General features: G+C 32.9%; 1 protein-coding gene and 1 pseudogene across 1 annotated transcript; both read right to left on the bottom strand.

The window, feature by feature from the left end:
• Nucleotides 1-68: 68 nt before the first annotated feature.
• On the bottom strand, nucleotides 69-2,729 carry LOC114750790 (adenine nucleotide transporter BT1, chloroplastic/mitochondrial-like; annotated as a pseudogene).
• A 7,050-nt stretch (nucleotides 2,730-9,779) lies between these two features.
• On the bottom strand, nucleotides 9,780-10,838 carry LOC114750789 (uncharacterized). The gene is made up of 2 exons (XM_028939392.1): nucleotides 10,521-10,838; nucleotides 9,780-10,439 (listed from the first exon to the last, which is right to left on the bottom strand). Exons 1-2 carry the CDS (start codon nucleotides 10,836-10,838, stop codon nucleotides 9,780-9,782), a joined length of 978 nt encoding a protein of 325 aa, XP_028795225.1.
• Between the last annotated feature and the right edge of the window lie 8,638 nt (nucleotides 10,839-19,476).

The raw sequence follows: 19,476 nt of genomic DNA, 5'->3' as shown, positions 1-19,476 counted from the left end.
GAAAGAAAACTCAACCTCAAAACTCCAGATATGTGATTTGTGTTATTTGTGTAAGCAAACTGATCACGCTAGAACGAAGCAGCTAGTTTTCCCCTTAAACTCTCCAAACTATGTATGTTGCAGAATCTGTAGTCTTGTAGGAATCTGAAGTGGTCAGTTTTCTTGTTTCTCACAAGTATCTTCTTGCATGCTTCATAGCACATGAAAGAACATACCAGCAGCGGGAATCAGTTTTAACCAGCTTGGCCCTAATCCTCTGTACAGACCTGCAGGGCCTTCCTTTTAAGTATACTGACAAGAGCATGAAGCATATTGCTATACTGTCTTCCATAATAGCTCCAGCCTGCATGTGCTTGCGAGCCACCTCAAGTGGAAATGTCACACTACTTGAAAATGCACTAGAAGTTGATCCAATCAAAAAGGTCATCACATTTCCCACTTCCTCCTTATTGAAAGCTTTCTTGTATGCCTTTTGCAGTGTATCATAAGCGATAGTTTGTCGCAGCAAAAGGGATCACACCAATTATACTTGGGGAGGCCTCTATACAGTTCTGAGGGACTTCTTCTCTAACGATTCTCATAAAAGCATCTGGAAGTTCTTATACACCCCTCTCTGCAAGTAAGTAGTAGTATAAAGCTGGGAAGCTTGAAACGCTAACATGAACATGGAAATATTTGATATGGCCATATGGGCATGTCTTCTTTTTTTAAGTGTCAGATGAGCATGCCCGTGTATGTATGGCTGGAAGTTGGTTGGCTAATTCGTGGGTGATTTACCTGAACAGTGAGACGAGTTTTGAGCAACTCTAGAGGGTATGTACACAGGGTTGAGCTAACTCCTGCAAGAGCACCAGCAATTGATGGAGCTGGAATTGGAAGCTTTGGCTTCTCACCCAGGTTTAGGAGACAAATGCTTCTTGACTGTATCATATACAAATAGCTGCAGTACAGAAATGCTTCCATTAGATGACGTCAAAACAGAATGTTAATAAGTTATAGCAGAACTGCTTGAGTAATTTTGGCTATAGATTAATGCGACTCCAAGTTAATAAATGGAAGAACTGTTGAATGTTTGTCCCAATCAACAGTCAAAATGTAAGCTGAAGAGTTTAAGGAGCGCAATAAATTAGCACTGTATGTCATCTAAACCTTTCTGCCACAATGCCGGTAGTAGAGTAGAGAATAAATATATGCACATAATAAATTTGAAAACTTATTTTTAACTAAAATTAAAGTATTTATTAAAGTCAAACTTATGGTTTTCTTGAAAAATTATGAACATTTTTTATACATGCCAAGTCAATTATACCCAAAATATGATTATCTCGTAAGTTATCGAACATTCTTGTACATGTCAAGATCAATCATGCATCCAAAACCGTAATTATTTCGTGAGTTACTATTATCAGCTTACTAATTTTACAAGTGTTTGGAATCATAAGATAATCAGGTCTGGATCTTATCAAAATTCTTTTTTCTTTTCTCTTCTTCGAATCTCATCTCCATCATTAATTAAAAAAATAAATGATTCAGATTTAATATCTTAAAAAGTAATGTCACCTTCTTTTCTCCCCCTATTTATGTGATATTATAATAATAGTTTCTTAAAGAACAAAATCCAAACTATTCATTATTTGATTAAAGGGTGGGATATGACTCTAAGAAGAAAATGAGAAAAAGGGATTATGAGAGCATTTCCTCCCAAATAATCATGATTTTAGGTTCATCACTTATAAAGGTGTTTGTTTTAGATTCATATTAATTGGTTTTGATTTTGATAATTGATTATGAGAGCCATCCAATCAGGCTAATAATGAGGATAAGATAGAGCCCTTTTAGAAACCATTATGACCATACTCTACCAAATCAAACGCTTAGGACAGCATGTATAAAAGTAGACTCAAACCAATTATAATTAACACATTATGAACACTGATCTTGATTGATTAAAATGGGTATGCCAAGCCTTAAGTTTAGGGAAACACCCGATTCAACCACAACATGCCAGAGTTCAACAAGAATATTAAAGGATCATTTCAATTAGTTATGAACAGACATTTCAAAATCTGATTGTAAAATGAAAGTCAAAGTCACTACCCCCATACCTCAATACCCTTGCTTGGAGCCACACGGATTACATTTACCAAATTACCCCTATACAAGCCCTTCCATCCATCAGCGTCCACTACAGAACGGAACACCTCAAAGCAGAATTTCCGGAGAGTCCCACCATCAAATGTGTCCTTATAGTCTCCAATGGCGCCACTGCAGTTCGTGGACCTGCAACAGCAATTGCCCCGCTGATCAACCTCCTTAATGAAGGGTTCCCAATCTTCAATTTCAACTTCGGACCATTCCTCTTCGTCGTTGTCTTCTTTTTCATCACCATCAGACCTTCATCTTCAATTTCAAATGAATCGTCATCATCGTCATCATAATCACCTACCAGAAACAACGTGGAAATAAACCAGTTCGAAACCCGGTCTCAGGCATTGAAATAATTTCATGGATGAATTCGCCAGCGCAAACGCTTTTCCACTCTCTCTAGCAGCCGGAGGGTTCGGTGAAATCCCAAATCCAAATCCTGCCTGCCTGACCACGCTTGCGAATAAACCAGTGGAATGAGAACTACCTTCTCGAGAATTCTGTACGAACTTGATTCCAGAGAACATATTGCTACATCTTTATTTCCAGATTCAACCTTCAAGCAGCTGCATACCTCTATCCATCGAACCGTACGCTGTTTGCCAGAGTTCAACAGAAATCGAAACTTCGTATAAGTTTACAAAAAAGTGTAAGTAGATGGCTTCAAGCGTAGAAACGAATATTTTCAGAGAAGCATTTGATTGCCATGAATTCAATGGTGCTTTCCGGAAATCTCTGCCTCCAGAGTGAATCTTCTAATGTTCAGTAATAACGGTGACTTGAAATTCAAGGCTTCGAGAAGTTCGACGACCTGAATGGCATATTCATGTTGGGGACTCAGAATCAGAGGCTATTTCATTTCATTATCTTCATCTTCCTCAGAGTAACACACATTCACAAAGATAAAAAAGATTCTTAGGATTTCTCGCCTTTTATTGGATTTGAATTTCGAAGACAAAGACAAGTGTTCTCAATTTCAACCACAGGTTCGAAATTAAAACAATTTGCATGGTATTTGGTATTCATTTAAATATGGATTGGACTGGTTAGTGAGGAAACCAGTGATATTTATGTCTGATCTAGTGAAAAATTAAAAAATTTGATCCTTTCAGAAATATTTCACTCCCTTTCTCAATCATGAATAAAAGGATACTAAAGTATATACATGATTTTTAACTTTGTAAAAAGTTTCAATTTGGTACCTAATTTGAAAAAGTATATTTTTAATCTTTTAACCTTAAAATTTTTTTAATAATAATGACATTAGGATCTTAAATTTTGATAAAATATTATCAAAGTTAATATATTAAGTTTAATTTTCAAAGCATCCCTAATTGTTACAAAAAATCATCACTGAAACCTAAGGATTTTAAGGTTAAAGAATCAAATGTATATTTTTTAAAGTTAAGAGATTAAATTGAAACCTTGTATAAAGTTAAAGAGTCAAATGTATACTTTAGTCATAAAAGTATTTTAAGAGAATAAGTTACATTTTTTATATATTTATTGTCCCTATTAATTTTATCTAATTTTCAGGCCAAAAATTAATTTTATATAATTTTTTGAGTTGCATGATTTAATTATGGATAAAAATCAGCATCTTAATCTTATTTCTAAGTTGCACCTACCCTGTATCCTAATTTTTTAGTAATGCAATTTTATTCATGATTTTATTTTTTGGACTAAGGTGCATCCAACACCCCCAGATATTTTTTTTGGGTGCATCTAGTATTCTAAAATATTTTGTGATACATCTAGCAACCTAAAATATTTTTTTTTAGGTGTGTTCAGCACCATGAACTATTTTTTGATGCATTCAGCATCTCAAAATATTTTTTTTTAGGTATGTTTGGCACCCAAAAATATTTTTTGGTACATCCAACACCAAGGCAAAAAAAAAATCTCAGGGTGCTGGATGTACTACAAAATATTTTAGACTACTAGAAACATCTGAAAAAAAACTTCATGGTACAAAAAAATCTCAGGGTACTGGATGCACCTTAACCCCCCCTTTTTTTTAAAATGCTTTCAGCATCTTAATTTTATTTCTAATCCATACAATATTCCAAAGACTAGGGTGTTAGATGTAACTAAAAAATAACATTAGAATACTGGATGTACAAAAAAAATCGTGAATAAAATTGTATTATTAAAAAAATTGGGTTGCAGTATGCACTTAAAAAGCTAGATAAGGATATTAGATACACTTTTACCTTTTAATTATTTAAAACTTATATTTTTCAAAGGGAGTACTTTTTAAATTAAAAGAACCAACTAAAAACTTTTATTTCCTCTCATGCATAATATAAGAAGTATTCTAGAAGAAAATTTTGATCAAAATTATAAACAGTTGATTAGGTAATTAATGACAGTTTTTCAGTTTTGCCTATGATTACAAGGAGAGAGCGAGTCTTATATGCAGAGGGAATGAGATAATTTTTTTAATCATATCCTTTAATAGGGATAAATATGTAATTTTTTTTATTCAAGACATTTAAGAACGGGAAAATGACAATAAAGACCCCCGAATTACCAAAATTACGCAGAGGTCACCTGAATAAGCAAATTACTATGAAGGACCCAGTCCCATATTGTAAATATGAAATCTTAGCGAATGTCTGAAATGCCCATCAGTCAAATTGTAATTTGGTCTACTGAAGTTGCATCCGCTAAAGTAAACTTGTTATTTCTCATAGTCAACTTGTCATTTGGCATACCTTTAATCAAGTTGTGATTTGATCTATTGAAGTTGTTATTCGTTAAAGTGAACTTGTCATTTCCTATAGTCAACTTGTCATTTGATTGAGGGGCATTTCAGACATTTCATCAAGATTTTTATATTTACAATATGAGACTGGGTCCCTCATGGTAATTTTACTTATTTAGGTGACCTCTGCGTAATTTCAGTAATTTGGGGGTCTTTATTCGTGATTTTCCCTTTAAGAACTCTACTAATGTCGTATACAAAATAATAATCTTTTTGGGTATGTGAGAAAATATGAGTAAACTTTGTATTATGCATTGGAGGGAGTAATAATATTTAGGGAAAACTAGACATGTATTAAAAAGAAAAAAAACATCAGGCAGATTTGAGAGAATTTTGATATTTCGGTTTTAAATAACTGGAGAGAAAATCAGACACCTCGAGATTTGAAAATTGATCTTTGGACTTGCAAGGCTATTAAAATTCCAACTTATTTAATAAATGGTGCTAATTTATAATAGTAATGTCACTAATTTTTTCTCTCCTGTCTTTTGTAACCACATAAAATCGATTCTCCATATCACGCTTTCTTTTGATTTTCATATCTTTCCTGTCTTTTATGGTTCCACTAATTATCAGTTCAGCGAAAAAAAAAAATAATAATTATGAATTTACTCTTTGAATAAAAATCATGAGCCAATATTTTTATACTTTTTTTTATAAGAAGTTAAGAAAAATTAATTCATCACTTCTTATAATTTCAACCTTTTTTGTAATCATGTTCTTGTTAGTTTTTTTTCCCCTTTTCATCCAACATGCAAGTAGACTAAATGCTACGGCCTCCGTTGCTCGATATAAGAATTAGTTAATTAATTTAAATGAATTAAAAAACTAATTAAGTTAGTTATTTGTAATAAATGAGTGTTGTTTTTCCTAAAATACTTTTACTAATTATGTGTATTAACTAGAACTATAATTTGATAAAACATTTAATATGCGTAACTACTATGAGGGTTACCTTCAGAAAAATGAGATAAATATAAAAGAAAAAGTAAACTAGGAATCTTATATTTATAACTAAATTAAATGTTAAATTAGCTCTTATATTAACAATCGGAACTAGCATTTGAATCTCACCCATTATATCGAAAATTAAATACTTGTACAAATAAATGTTTTTCATATAAAAAGAAACAATTTTTTTTTTTTTACAACAGCATATATCTTCTTATTAGAGACACCTGTTTGAGGTACTATTAGGTACTGAAATAACAAAATTTTTTTATTACATAAAATTTTAGGTGAGTTGGGCTAAAATTCAAATTGATGACCTTATATTTCTATCAACTAGATTAACTTTTATAGGTAAATTTGAAATATATGAAAAGAAATTGGAACTGGGAAAGTCATAAGAGTCCAAATGAGAAGGGCTTCATTAACACATATTTTGGTTATTGGGTCCACAACCACAAATTCCAAGTGGACAATGAAGCCACGGTGCTTCATTTTCTGCGCTTATGTGTCATGTTTTCCATTCACAGTGTGCTTGGCCCACAAAGGTTCTTTCATTTTTATTTTGGGGTTAAAAGCCTAAAAGGTGCTTTTCAAACCTATAAATAAATGGCGTTCCTTCTTCAAACAATGTCTATTTCATACACATGGCTCTATATAATATGTTTAAGAAACATATATATGATCATTATGTCTCACTTTACTCTCGTCACCATAAAAAGTGTGTTTGGATTTTTTTCAAAAGACAGATTATAGAGAAAAGTGATTAAAAAGAATATACTTTGGAAATATCTGGATAACAAGCAAAATTATAGTTTGAGAATTTAATCATCCAAACATGCCATTTTTTGCAAAATCACTTTTTCATTGAAAATCGTGGTTGAAAAAAAGTAGCTGAATACCAAATTTTGTGCAAAATCACTTTTGAATTGAAAAATTATGATTTGAGATATAAAACCATGATTTTGCATTAAGTGATTTTTTTTTGGGTTTTTGAAGGTATAAAATCATGGTTTGGGATATAAAAAATAGATAAATGTATGAAACTTTTATATTGATAATCAAAATAAATATTCAATTAGTTCTTATATTAAGGACTAGGGCTAATATTAATTAATTATATTTTTTCAAAAACAAAAATTAAAATTATTTTTATATAATTATCATATTAATTTATGTCTTTCTTAGTAATTTGTGAATGGAAAAAAATATTCTGAGAACAACTATCTAAATATTATCACTTTATCAAAATCACTTTTTTTTTTTACAAATCTATTCTTCCAAAATTTATTCAATAAACTTATTCTTTTAAATATATTCTCTAATCTCTAATTCTTCTAACAATGAATTGGTTTCACCCCAAACACCCCCTTTGACTGAAATAAATTTTGTGTAAAATTAATTTTGATAAAATTGAAATTTTTTAAATAATTATTATCAAAATCACCTCTTCATATTTTTTTAAAAACTAGAGTTATTTGGTAGTTTGATATTTGACAATAGGGATTCTGACTCCAACAACCAAAAATCACAAGCCAGAAACTATCCCAACCCACTTGTTCAAAATGGTGATCTTTTGCTCTACAATAGATTTTGGGGAGGTGTTTTGGCTTTTCTTTGTAATCATGGTTTATCTAACAAAAGTGATTTCCCCCTTCCCATCCTATCTTGATAGTGGTGTTTGGATTGATGACAAAAGCAATTTTCTTCGTCCCAACCATGATTTCAGAGTAATTTAGGGGGGTCCGTTTGGATGAGCGATTGGAAAAGCAGCTTATAGGAAAAGTAGCTTATGGAAAAGTGAAGTTGGTAAAAGCTAAATTGGATAAGCTGAATTGTATTTGGATTGGAGTTCAGAAAAGCTAATTTGCAGAAGTGAGATTGGTAAAAAGTTGTTTGGATTATTTTGAGGAAAAGAGAGTTTGGTTATAAAATGACTAAAATGGGTATAAGTGTTAATAAATAATGAAATATGATAAAAAATGATTTGACATAATACAATGAAATTGAAATAATTTATTATGAAGAAGTCAAATTAATGAGTGAATTAAATTTTAAAATTTCAAAAAACATAACAATATTTTAAATATAATGTGAAACATGAAAAAAAATGAATTGATATAATACAGTGAATTATTGTTAATTAATATGAAGAAGTGAAATTGATCGAGGGAATTAAATTTGAAAACATAAGAGAAATGGAAAAAAAATTGCAAATATAAAACGAAACATAATTTGAATGGGTAAACATGTTTTTAACTCCAATTTGCAGTATTGTACAATGAAACTAAATAATATTACATAATTAATCAATAGATAAGCTATGGATAATTTGGTCTCTGATTGCATCATGGACGCGATTCATATGCGATGAAGACTGTGATGTAACATTTGAAGATGATGGTTGACTAGCTTCAGCCTGATCATGTTCGCCCACATTATTACCATTTTCAGCTTGTTCAAAAAACAAGTCGGAGCTCGAATGTCTCCTTATAAGTTATGAATGGCCATTGTTGCACAAACCAGATACACTTGTGTTTGGAAGTCCTAACTGCGCATATTTCGTAGGACTTGAAATCTATTCTTCCAAACATCGAATGTTCTTTCTATTGTGCACCTTAAACTGGAATGATAATAATTAAAGGCTTCGTTACTATTTCGGAATCCTACTTGTCGTCAGAAGTCTGGAAGGTGGTAGCGCTTAGATCTGTATGGACCTAGATATCCATTTAGTGTTGGATATCTCGCATCAACCAAGTAATATTTCCCTAATGATTCATGAAACAATTTGAGAGATTGTAAAATGAATAAAAGTATGAAATAATTAAAAAACATGCATGATTGGACACATAAACATATACCTGGAGGTGGATGAGGGAAATTAAGAGATGAATTTGTAATAGCACTATCAAATATACGAGCATCATGTGCAGATCCCTCCCATCCTGCCAAGACAAAAGTGAAACACATATCCAATCACATACAGCCATGACATTTTGTGATGGATTTCCCTTTCTGCCAATAATTTGTCTCGTTTTGCAGCAGGGACAACACACTGTATATGAGTGCCATCAATTGCTCCGATTGCGTCCTTAAAAATGGGTAGTAACGTGGATCGTTCTCAATTTTTCTATGAGTTCCACGAAATGTTGGATCTATGGGTCGAATAAGTTCACTCGATAGGCTAAGACAAGCTTGCAATACATTGTGAAAGTGCCTACTTACAGTTTCCCCTGATCGTTGAAATCGTTCCTGGATCATTCTATTGCATTGTCCATGTGCAACCGTGTTTAAAAACATCGCAACCATTTCTTCAATTCCTACGTACTTAGACTTTTGTAAACCATGTTCCTCCAATTTAGTACATAAGAGGTGGAAAACATCTTTATCCATTCTAACATTTCATGACATCGATCATCATGCCCATTCATAATGCCTTGTACCCATAAATTTCCTGTCTGCTCACTAGTTCTGCACGGTTGTTAAAATGTACATTTCACAATAATGACCAACCAATGCACCTATTGCTTCATATTGTGTTATTCCTCATTAATTATGGTTGAATGGTCATCTTCATTTGACCGTGAATCGTTATTCCAATTCCATAAAGTATCTTCATTCCATGGTGAATATCGTTCCAATTAGCCATTTCTGGAATTAACCTGTAACTGGGTGAAAACAAAATGTAAGCATTATAAGGATTACACTAAACAAAGTGTAAATAATTTTCATACTGCAAACAGAAAAACCAAACGCATAGATGACAAGTAGAAATTAGCGTAAATATATTACATAATGATTAATAAAGTTCCTACAACATGCCACATCAGTTTAGGTTAAAACAGCAGGCATTTCAGGTTAACAAGTGCAATAACAATAGTGAAACAACTAAGTCCTAAACTAAATCCTATTCTGCAGGTCACTTCCATGAGTCTGGGTCTTGTGCTGCCGGTATCAACCACGCCAACAACTTGCTTCTATCATGCATAAACCCCAAATAGGCTCGCCTAGCCCACCTCAACTGCGTAAGCATCTTGGCACATGCATAATATAGTTGATTGTCATTATTAAGCTCCTCAATGGTAGTCAGGTGTGCCAAAACCTTATAAACTACTTGGGGATCTTCAACCAATGCTGCTGGTCGCTTGTCAGAAGCAGCTGCTATGACACTCAGGCTATCAGAAATTAATGTAGATGCAGCAACTTTCTTCTTCTTCTTTGCATTTGATGTTTCACCGCTCTTTCTCTTTCCATAGCTTCCTGAGCCACTTGGTCCAGTACTTGCGGGGTTGTTTATGTTGCAAGCAGTGAAGTCATCTGTGAACCCTGCACTGGCTGTTGGGTCCACACCAAAGTTTTCATCCTCACTATCCCCTGACCCTTCTTGTTGGTCGAGCCCGACTCTATAAACATCCTCCTCCTCTTCTATGTTAGGCTGTGGAGCAAACGCTGGCTGAGGCTGTGAGGCTAATGGTGCGTACACATACTCTCCTGAAGCCACAACATCTCTGAATATTTTCATCAGATCTGATGCAAACATCAACCCCTGATGTCTAAATTTCTTGAAATTAGGGTCCACCTACATGAACATAATTAGGCATAATTAAGCAATGTTCCTTCTGATATTCAAAATTAAAACTCAACTAACACAAATAGTTACCAATATTTTTCGTTGCCACCACTCATCAAAGGCCAACACTCTATTTGTGGCTGCATCATAACCAATGCCAGTCTCCCCAGACATCAGTTTTTCCCACAACTTCCAATCTTTTCTCAATACATCAAATCTGTTCTTCAGTTGCCTCCTGTCATACATTTTCCCGCTCCTTTCCCGAAAATTCTTTTCAATTTTCCCCCAACCAGGTCTTGTAAACGATGTTCCTTGTCTTTCTTTGTGCACTATTTGCTCGACATAAACATCGATTAGAATTTTTGTCGTGTAATGATCCCATGTCGCTTTTCCCCTGTCATTATCCATTTCTCTACGCCCTTTGATCGAGATAAGAGTAACTGAATCAACCAAAGTCCTAAATATGTAATAATAAAAGCCGTATTATATAACACATACATTGTAACCAAACAACATATATCACCAAGTAACACATTTTAATTGAATAAGCTGTTTAGTTTTCTTATTTGATATTTTTTAAAATTATAAATATATAATCACAATGTCAATGTCCACTATTTTCCGGTGGTAATTGATTGTGAACATTTTAAAATTAAATTTTCAATATATCATAAAATTGAACCTAAACTGCATTATATTGATTAATTTTTATCCTAATTTAACTGTGTAAAAGTAAAATAAAACCAAATTAAGAATGATGAACAACAGATTATTTACAAAAATATGTTATATTTATCATAATTATCTAATTTACCTAACTTTTTTAATATAATTAAATTAGTTAAATAAATATCATATTAGAGAGAAGTAAGAGAATATAATAGGAGAAAGAACAACATTAAATTTATTTTGATTGAGACTTCCCGAAATTAATTTCCAAATGATTTTTAAGTAATTACCCACATAGTCCTTAATTTCTTTGTATAGTACAAATTAATGTCTTATTACTTTGCTCTATCAACGCCGTTAATTAGCTCTATCAAATGAACCATTTGGACACACATATATACACATATATACACGATGTTACCACCTCATTCTCTTCTACTCTACCCTACCCTCATAGAGATCGAATCCTATAACCATAAAAACCAAGAGACCGAAGCTAAGGACATGCAAAACAACAACCATTGTAATTATGAAAATTATAATTCCAGAGTTACATATCTCGCCATTAACAACATAGACATATACACAACAATTTAAATCCCCAACACTGCACCACCCCAAGCTTTCGGTCATATACACACATTTATGCTCTTCATTTTCTCATTAAGCTAGAGCCGTTCCTTGAACCATTAATCCCTGTTTCATCATCCTCAAAATAGAGGCAGAGAATCCACATGCAACCAGAAATTTTAAGCTACATTCCCTCCTTCAAAAAGTCAGAGCATCTAGCACCATTGTCTGAAACTTTTAACCAAGTTTTGACAGTCAATATCTCTAAACAATTAACCAACATCCAACAAAAGATTGTAGTAACCGAAAACCATAAAATTCGAAACATAAAGCCCCTGTTTCAGTGTCACAACAAGTCAGTCCTCAACATGCAGCAATCAGTAACAACATGTAATTCAAGGACCACAGGAATTTCTAGGACGACAGCAACCACAGGGATCAAACCGGACAACCAACATAACAAAATTAAACCGACCAACCTGATCCAACCAATCGAAGCCTGCAAGAGGTAGATCAGATGGTGTATTGCTCTGGGAAGAGAAGAACTCCACGCACGGCTCAAATGCAGAGGCAGACAATGGCGATGTCGGTTGCAGACGGTGAGAGCAGCTCCGACTTGTGATGAACGAGCAGCATCCACTGACGGACCTGGTCGAGGCGACCACAGACGGACTTGGTCGAGGCAACCACAGACAGAGCTCATGGTTACCAGTGACGGAGCTTCTTGGAGGTGACCACCGACGGACCTGGTCGAGGCGACCATAGACAGAGATCATGGTCAAACACCAAATGACTTTTGATGAACGAGCAGCATCCCCAGGCCACGCACACCCCCCACCCAACAGCCAACCTCACCACAATGATGGGACGGAGCTCACGGTCACCAGCGATGGAGCTTCTCGGAGGCGACCACCGACGGACCTACTTGTCGAGGTGAGCAAAAACAGAGCAAGCATGGGGCTCGGGTTTAAAAAAAAAGGGACTCTGCTCACGGGGAATAGGAGAAGGCATATGAATCAGAGAAAAGTAAAAGGAATAGATTTCTTCTTGTCAGAACGGTCTATAAGCTCCTGGAATATGATCAGAAGCTCCTCCTCTCCAGCTTATCCCAATCGCGCATTGAAAGTGGCTTAAAAATTCAGAAGCCCAATTGTTAAAAAGCTCTGCCAAACGGTCCAAAATTCCCACTGAGCTTATAATCACTTATAGCCACGTTTGGGCTAGCAAATGCTGACCCAAACAAGCACTTAGCCAAGTAGGCATTAAAGACCAAAGTGATTTTAAAGTCCAAAACCATGGTTTTAGAAGCATACCATTCTAGCTTTTAGAAAATTCAATCCTTAAAATCTATTTTTTTTAAAATATATTCTCTAAAAACTAATCAAAATGCTTTCAAAGCCTTAAGAAACCAGCCTATAAGGTCTTTATATATTGTTGTAACATTTGTATTTTTAGCGTCGTTTTCGGGTGAAGGATATTGTTTGCTGCAACGAATATCCTAAAACATGATGTTCCACTTAAGTGCGTTCATTGTTGTGAATGATCAAAATTTTAAATAAGAAGGAGGGTCACAAATGTCGTTAATTGGAGTTTTATATTGAAAGAGTAAGGTTTTTCTACTAGGGTAAAGCTAGAGCAACTGCTTGGGAATTCTGGTAAGTGATAACAGTGAGCATAAACAGACTTTTTGTTTAGTTTCTTCTTCTTGCTCCCTATTGTTTCTCTTCATCTAGTTGGGGTTTTGTATCTGATTGGTAATCTCTTGGTGGGTCTCTAACTCAACTTTATAAGCTATCATAGAGTAGTGACATACGCCAGTGGGATATTCAAGAAGTGCTTCAGGGATCTATGAGACAGCTACTGGAGAATTATGTATCGTGAATTCTTATTTGTTTCTCCTTTCAATCCCTTTATGAGGACATTTTAAATGAGTTAGACTTTGTCAGAGATAGCTATAAGTAGAATTTCATTAAGCATCCACTGTAGAGAATTAATGTCCAACAACCCCCATAAGATTCCAAAATTGCACTATACCCCCTAAAACCAAAATGAAATTAAAATTTAAGAGTGAAAATAATATAATACCCTTACTTTTTTTCCTAAAAAATTATTAATGTCGCTAGAGTTTTGGTGATCAGTCAGCTAGAGCTTTAACCTCTGGCATTGGTCACCTGAGCCCTAGTAGTGATTGTTAGAGCTTCGGTCATTAGAGGATTTTTGATAAATAAGGTGGCCAAAAGGGCTTTGAACCCATGACCTTGGCACACCAAAAAAATTATGACCACCAAATCAATCAATCCATTTAGTCATATAATGCAAACAAAAATATTTGTAACAAAACAAATGTAAGTATCCAAGTGCGAATAAATAAGTGAAATTTAATGATTTGCAACTCAAATTTAGCAATTTACAACATAAATTCTGTGATTTACAAGGAATATAAGAGAATTCACAAACTCAAATACAATTGTTTATGTGTAAATTAATAAGTGAAATTCGGTAATTTATAACAAAAATTAGATGATTTACAAGAAACATAAGATAATTCACAATTCTAAATATAATTGTTTAGATGTGAATGATCAAGTGAAATTTCATGATTTACAACAAAAATTTAGCAATTTACAACCCAATTCACAATCTCAAATACAAGTGTCAATGTGTAAATGAACAAGTGAAATGCGGGAATTTATACAAAATTTGATGTTCTACAACTCAAATTCGGTGATTTACAATAAATATAAGATAATTCACAACTCTAAATGCAATTGTTTAGATGTGAATGATCAAGTGAAATTCAGTGATTTACAACTCGAACTCGGTGATTTACACATAAATATTTGAATTTGAGGCCACAAATTTGGATTGTAAATCACTGAATTTTTGTTGTAAATTGCCAAATTTCACCGGATCATTTACATCTAAATAATTGTATTTGGAGTTGTTAATTATCTTATGTTTCTTCTAAATCACCAAACTTGTAAATTACTAAATTTTACTTGTTCATTTGCACATAAATACGTGCATTTGAGGTTATTAATTCCCTTGTTTTTTCTTATAAATCATCAAATTTGTGCTGCAAATTGCTGAATTTGTGTTTCAAATTGCTAAATTTCACTTGTTCATTCACACTTGGGCATTTGCTCATTCTACTTGGATCCTTGCATTTATTTTACACTATATTTTTCCTTGCATTATATGACCAAGTGGATTGACTGGCTTGGTTGTCATAATCTTTGGAGAGTGCTAAGGGGTCATGGTTCAAATCCTCCTTTTAGCCACTTTATTTGTGAAAAATCCTTTGGTAACAGAAGCTCTGGCGACTAGCTAGTGGAGGTTGGAAGTCCTACCATCGGCGCTTAGGTGGGTCAGAGCTTCGATGATAATAATTTTTTTTTTATAGAAAAAGTAAGGGTATTATTATCTTTTCATCCTGAAATTTTAATTTCATTTTGGTCTTAGGGTGTAGTGAGATTTTGAAATCTCATGCGGGTTGTTGGACATTAATTCTTTCTGTAGGGGCTTAATGAAATTCTCCCATAGCTTTAGGTATCATGGAATAGAAATGTTAGCAAAGAACTCTATAAAAACTTATGAAAAGCTAAAACTGGTTTGGTGAAACAATTTGTGTAAAAAGAAATTCATACTTGAAACCTTATGAATGTATAAAGACCTAATATGATGAACTTTTGACCTAACATTTTATTTTTTGGTGGATTGTGTTGTTTGCCATGGTGAATGACAATGTGATTGCCAAGGTAAAAGGCTTGGCCCACCACGGAGAAAGGTGGTGGTTTGCCTTGGTGAAGGACCCAGAATTTACTGCATTTTCCTAGCTTGTGTCTCTATTTTATAACTTAGATTACTTGAACAATGTTATGCATTGATCACGGTAATATGTTGTTGCTTGGCCTAACTGTATACGTTTGTGTGTGTGTATATATATTGATGTGAAGGGTATTGTGAATTTGGTATATGCATTTATGCATCTCGAATACAAGTAAGGATTAAGATATGATAATGTGAAACTGTGATCTGGACATTATTGTGAGGAGGTGATATGTTGAAAATTTGATTTTTTGTTAACCACATGGTTTGCCTGTACTATGGTTGATTCCTTGAGAAGGTAGTACACCCTTATCTATGGCACAGTAATGGTAATTGGGATTAGCCATTAACAGTCATGAAACCTCAAATGAATAGATAGGGCTTTCCCTCTTAATGAATATATTGCTCTAATTTTTTAGCCATAAAAATTTAGTTTTGTTTCTCACCATCAAAGAAAATGCAATATATTGACTGAAATTAGTCACCCTATTAAGCTTAGGCTTTATTTTATTTGACTATGGGCCAAAATAAGCTAAGCCTACATTGTAAGAATCATGGTGATATTCCCTTTAAGTCGGGTATTATCTTCCATGTATGATAAGCAGCTCCCTTACTTAATAGGTATAACTTTATAAATAAACTCAATGTTTATTTTATTCCTTCCTCAAGCTTATCAACCTTTTTTGATATGATTAGTTTTGATGATATCAAATAAATGAGGTAAAAAATATTTTATATTTGTGGTTAAAAGTACATTTTAGACTTAGAGCTTTCTATAAAAAATTTTCTTTTGACTCTTACCTGAGTAAATATGATTTTGGTGATTAAACTTCTTTACTCAATTACCTAATTGAGCAATATCCTTTTGTTTTTGCAAAAGTAACTTCTTTGGATATCCTCTTGAGTAAAATCTTTCCTTTTAAGAGAAACTAGTTTAGTTCCTATGCATTGCACAGGGTATATTCAAGACAAATAAAAGTTTTACAACTGACACTTTTTATCTTTCTTTTTTTTTACATGCAATAATTATTAGGAAAAAAAACATGATAGATGGAAGGATGATAACTCAAATAGAAAATCAGTTTAACACATTGCTTTGATAATATTTATATTTTTAGTTGGATCCACACAAATTTAAATGGTTAGTTGTAGCTCGACATTTAGCTTTATGATGTTAAAAAAGACTTGGATCTATGATCAAGCAGTAGACCATATTGGTAATAACATAAGTATAAAGCCATTTTCTAAGCTCAAGAGTACCTATTTAGCCCAACCTAAGACCAAAGCAAGCATAGTGACCAGATTAGGAGTATAGAAGTCAGTAAATGTTTTGGATTTACCAAACAAATCTGACTCTTATCTAGCAAACCCCTTAGCAAAAATTCAGTAAATGTTTTTGCCTTAGTCTTCATTCTCGTAATATAGGCAGATGGCATAGACCAGATATATTTATTACTTGGGAAGCAAATGGAATACTCTTTTTTGATTGTATTAAAGCCATTCAAAGACAAACATTTATTTTCTTCTAGTAGTATATCCATAGTGACTTAAAATTTAATTCTCAGCCATTAAAATCCAATTGTTATGAGCTGAAATACACCATTCACAGGACAAATCTAACTTGCCCAATATGGCTAGTCTTGTTTTAGTACCTCAGGAGCCATGTAAGGACTCCTAACCATCTCATTTAATTTTTCACCTTTAGAAAATGATAAGCATCAGTAAATGAACCTTGGACAGAGACAATTGATTGATAAAAGATAAATTTCTTGTAGTTATAAAATCTCACAATAAATGCAATAGATATAAATTCATAGTACTTTGTCAAAACCAGCTTCCAAAGGATGGTTGTGCACTGGGTCCATCCTTTTTTTATTTTCCAGAATTAAATGTATACACCTATATATGCTTTACTTCAAGGTACATGGTAGAAGAAACTGAAATGGCAAGGGATAGGAGAAGAACTTTTTAGAATAAAAAATCTACAATACTAATCAAGCACACACTTGAATTAGCAAATGAATTTCCTCATAACCCAGTGATAGGATGGACTGCTTTATCTTGTAGACGCATAAGCATAATCCAATTTACTAAGAAGAAGAGGTGAAGAACTTAGAAGGGAAAAGAAAAGTGCATACTGGGATTTCAAACTGAGAAGAGATTTCCTTCTTCAAATGCAAGACAAATCTTCTTTACCTAAATCAATGGACTGAAAATTTGGTGTTTTCATTGTTGATACATAAAATTAGAGAGGTGGAGACTAAACAAATTGCCTAAAAAATTGCCTTAAATCAGATGCTTCTAACCACCACACGTATATATAGCCATGAACTCACTTGCACAAGCAACTCTACTATTTGTAACCGTCACTGAACCCACACCCATAACTATAGGCTGTTACCGTAAAAAAAGACTGATTGTTGCAAACCTTATGGTGAAGTGGAAACTGTCACAATATAATGGCCAAACTCAAAATTTGAAAAAAAAAAAAAGCAAAGTGGGAAGGCCTAGCTGATGTGTACTCGTGGACAACAGCTGTTGAAATTTTATTTTAATCCATTAATTAACCGAGACAATAGTCGCTTTTTTGTGAAATGTTAATTTTAATTGAAAAATTGAAAAATTAATTTAAATTTAAAAAATTGAATTATTAATTAAATTTTATTTAAAATATGAAATATTAATTTGAAATTAAAAAATTGCCTAGAACAAAGCCTCAAAATACGGAGCAATGTGGGTGCAGTGATCAAAACTCACAACATTAGAAATTCCTCCAAATTTTCACTTTCAATTAAAAAATCTGCCAAAACAAAACCTCAAAATACGAAATAACAACATAAATTGCTTCCATTTTCATTTTTCCATTTTATTTTTTAATTAAATCCTCTATCTATCTAAGATTACAGCCTACCACATGGCATGCTATAGAAGATTATTGATTGTTGATGAAGTTGAATGTTGTAAAACTTCATTTCCATTTTAAAGATTTATACTAATTTGAATTTAAAATATGAAATATTGATTGGAAATCTAAAAAACTAACCAACCTCAGAAAATTTCGCCCAACAACGTAACAACATGGGCATATAAGTCTATTCAAATTTTTTTCAATTTTATAAATATATTTGTAAATTCAAAATGATTTAATTGGGGGACGAATAACCACTTTTTATGAACTATTAATTTTAATTTAAAATTTGAAATATTAAGTTCTTAATTGGAATAAAAAAACTGCCCATAACAAAGCCATAAAATTTGAAACAACATGTTCTAGTGATCAAAATTCACATGTTGGCCTGCAACCCTACTTTGTAACCAACCACCAAATAATTGTGAGATAATCATATTTTAAATTTTAAATTTTATAAGTACCATTTTTTCTGCAAATAATTTGCCAAAAAAAAAACATGAATAGGAGAACATAGGCATAAACATAAATGCATGAATAGGGGAAAATGGGTACAATCATGGCTTTTGCAAAAATTTAAAAATGAGGACCATTTATCTACATATTGATGACGCGATGTGTCAAGCTGCTACTAACTCTTAATTTGTACTCTACTTTTAATAGATTAATAGATAGATAGATTTCAAAAATAATGCTAGACATGCTTATCAGAGATAGCTAATATATCTAAACATATTTAGATTATCCCAAAAATATACTATAAAATTAAAACAGATAACTTGATGGCAAGTAAATGCATATCATATGTTTAGTCATAGCAATTCTTTTTTAAATGTATTCGGTTCACGTTTATATTAATCAAGGTACAATGGCTTAGTGAAAATTTCATACCTTTATATTAATAATTAATTAATTACTTAATCCAAACTAAAATCTTATGAAAATAGCCACTACCTTGAACATCTCATCCCATTTGTTTTTTTGTTTCCAAGTTTCTTCTATCAAAACTGCTACATATCCTTATTTTCTGGTGGAGGTCAACCTTTTTATAGAATATTATGTAAATAACAT

This window comes from Neltuma alba, unplaced genomic scaffold (genome assembly GCF_004799145.2).
Source record: "Neltuma alba isolate B1F8T4 unplaced genomic scaffold, ASM479914v2 tig00006649_pilon, whole genome shotgun sequence".
NCBI lineage: Eukaryota > Viridiplantae > Streptophyta > Magnoliopsida > Fabales > Fabaceae > Neltuma > Neltuma alba.
This window is presented reverse-complemented; position numbering and strand designations above follow the sequence as displayed.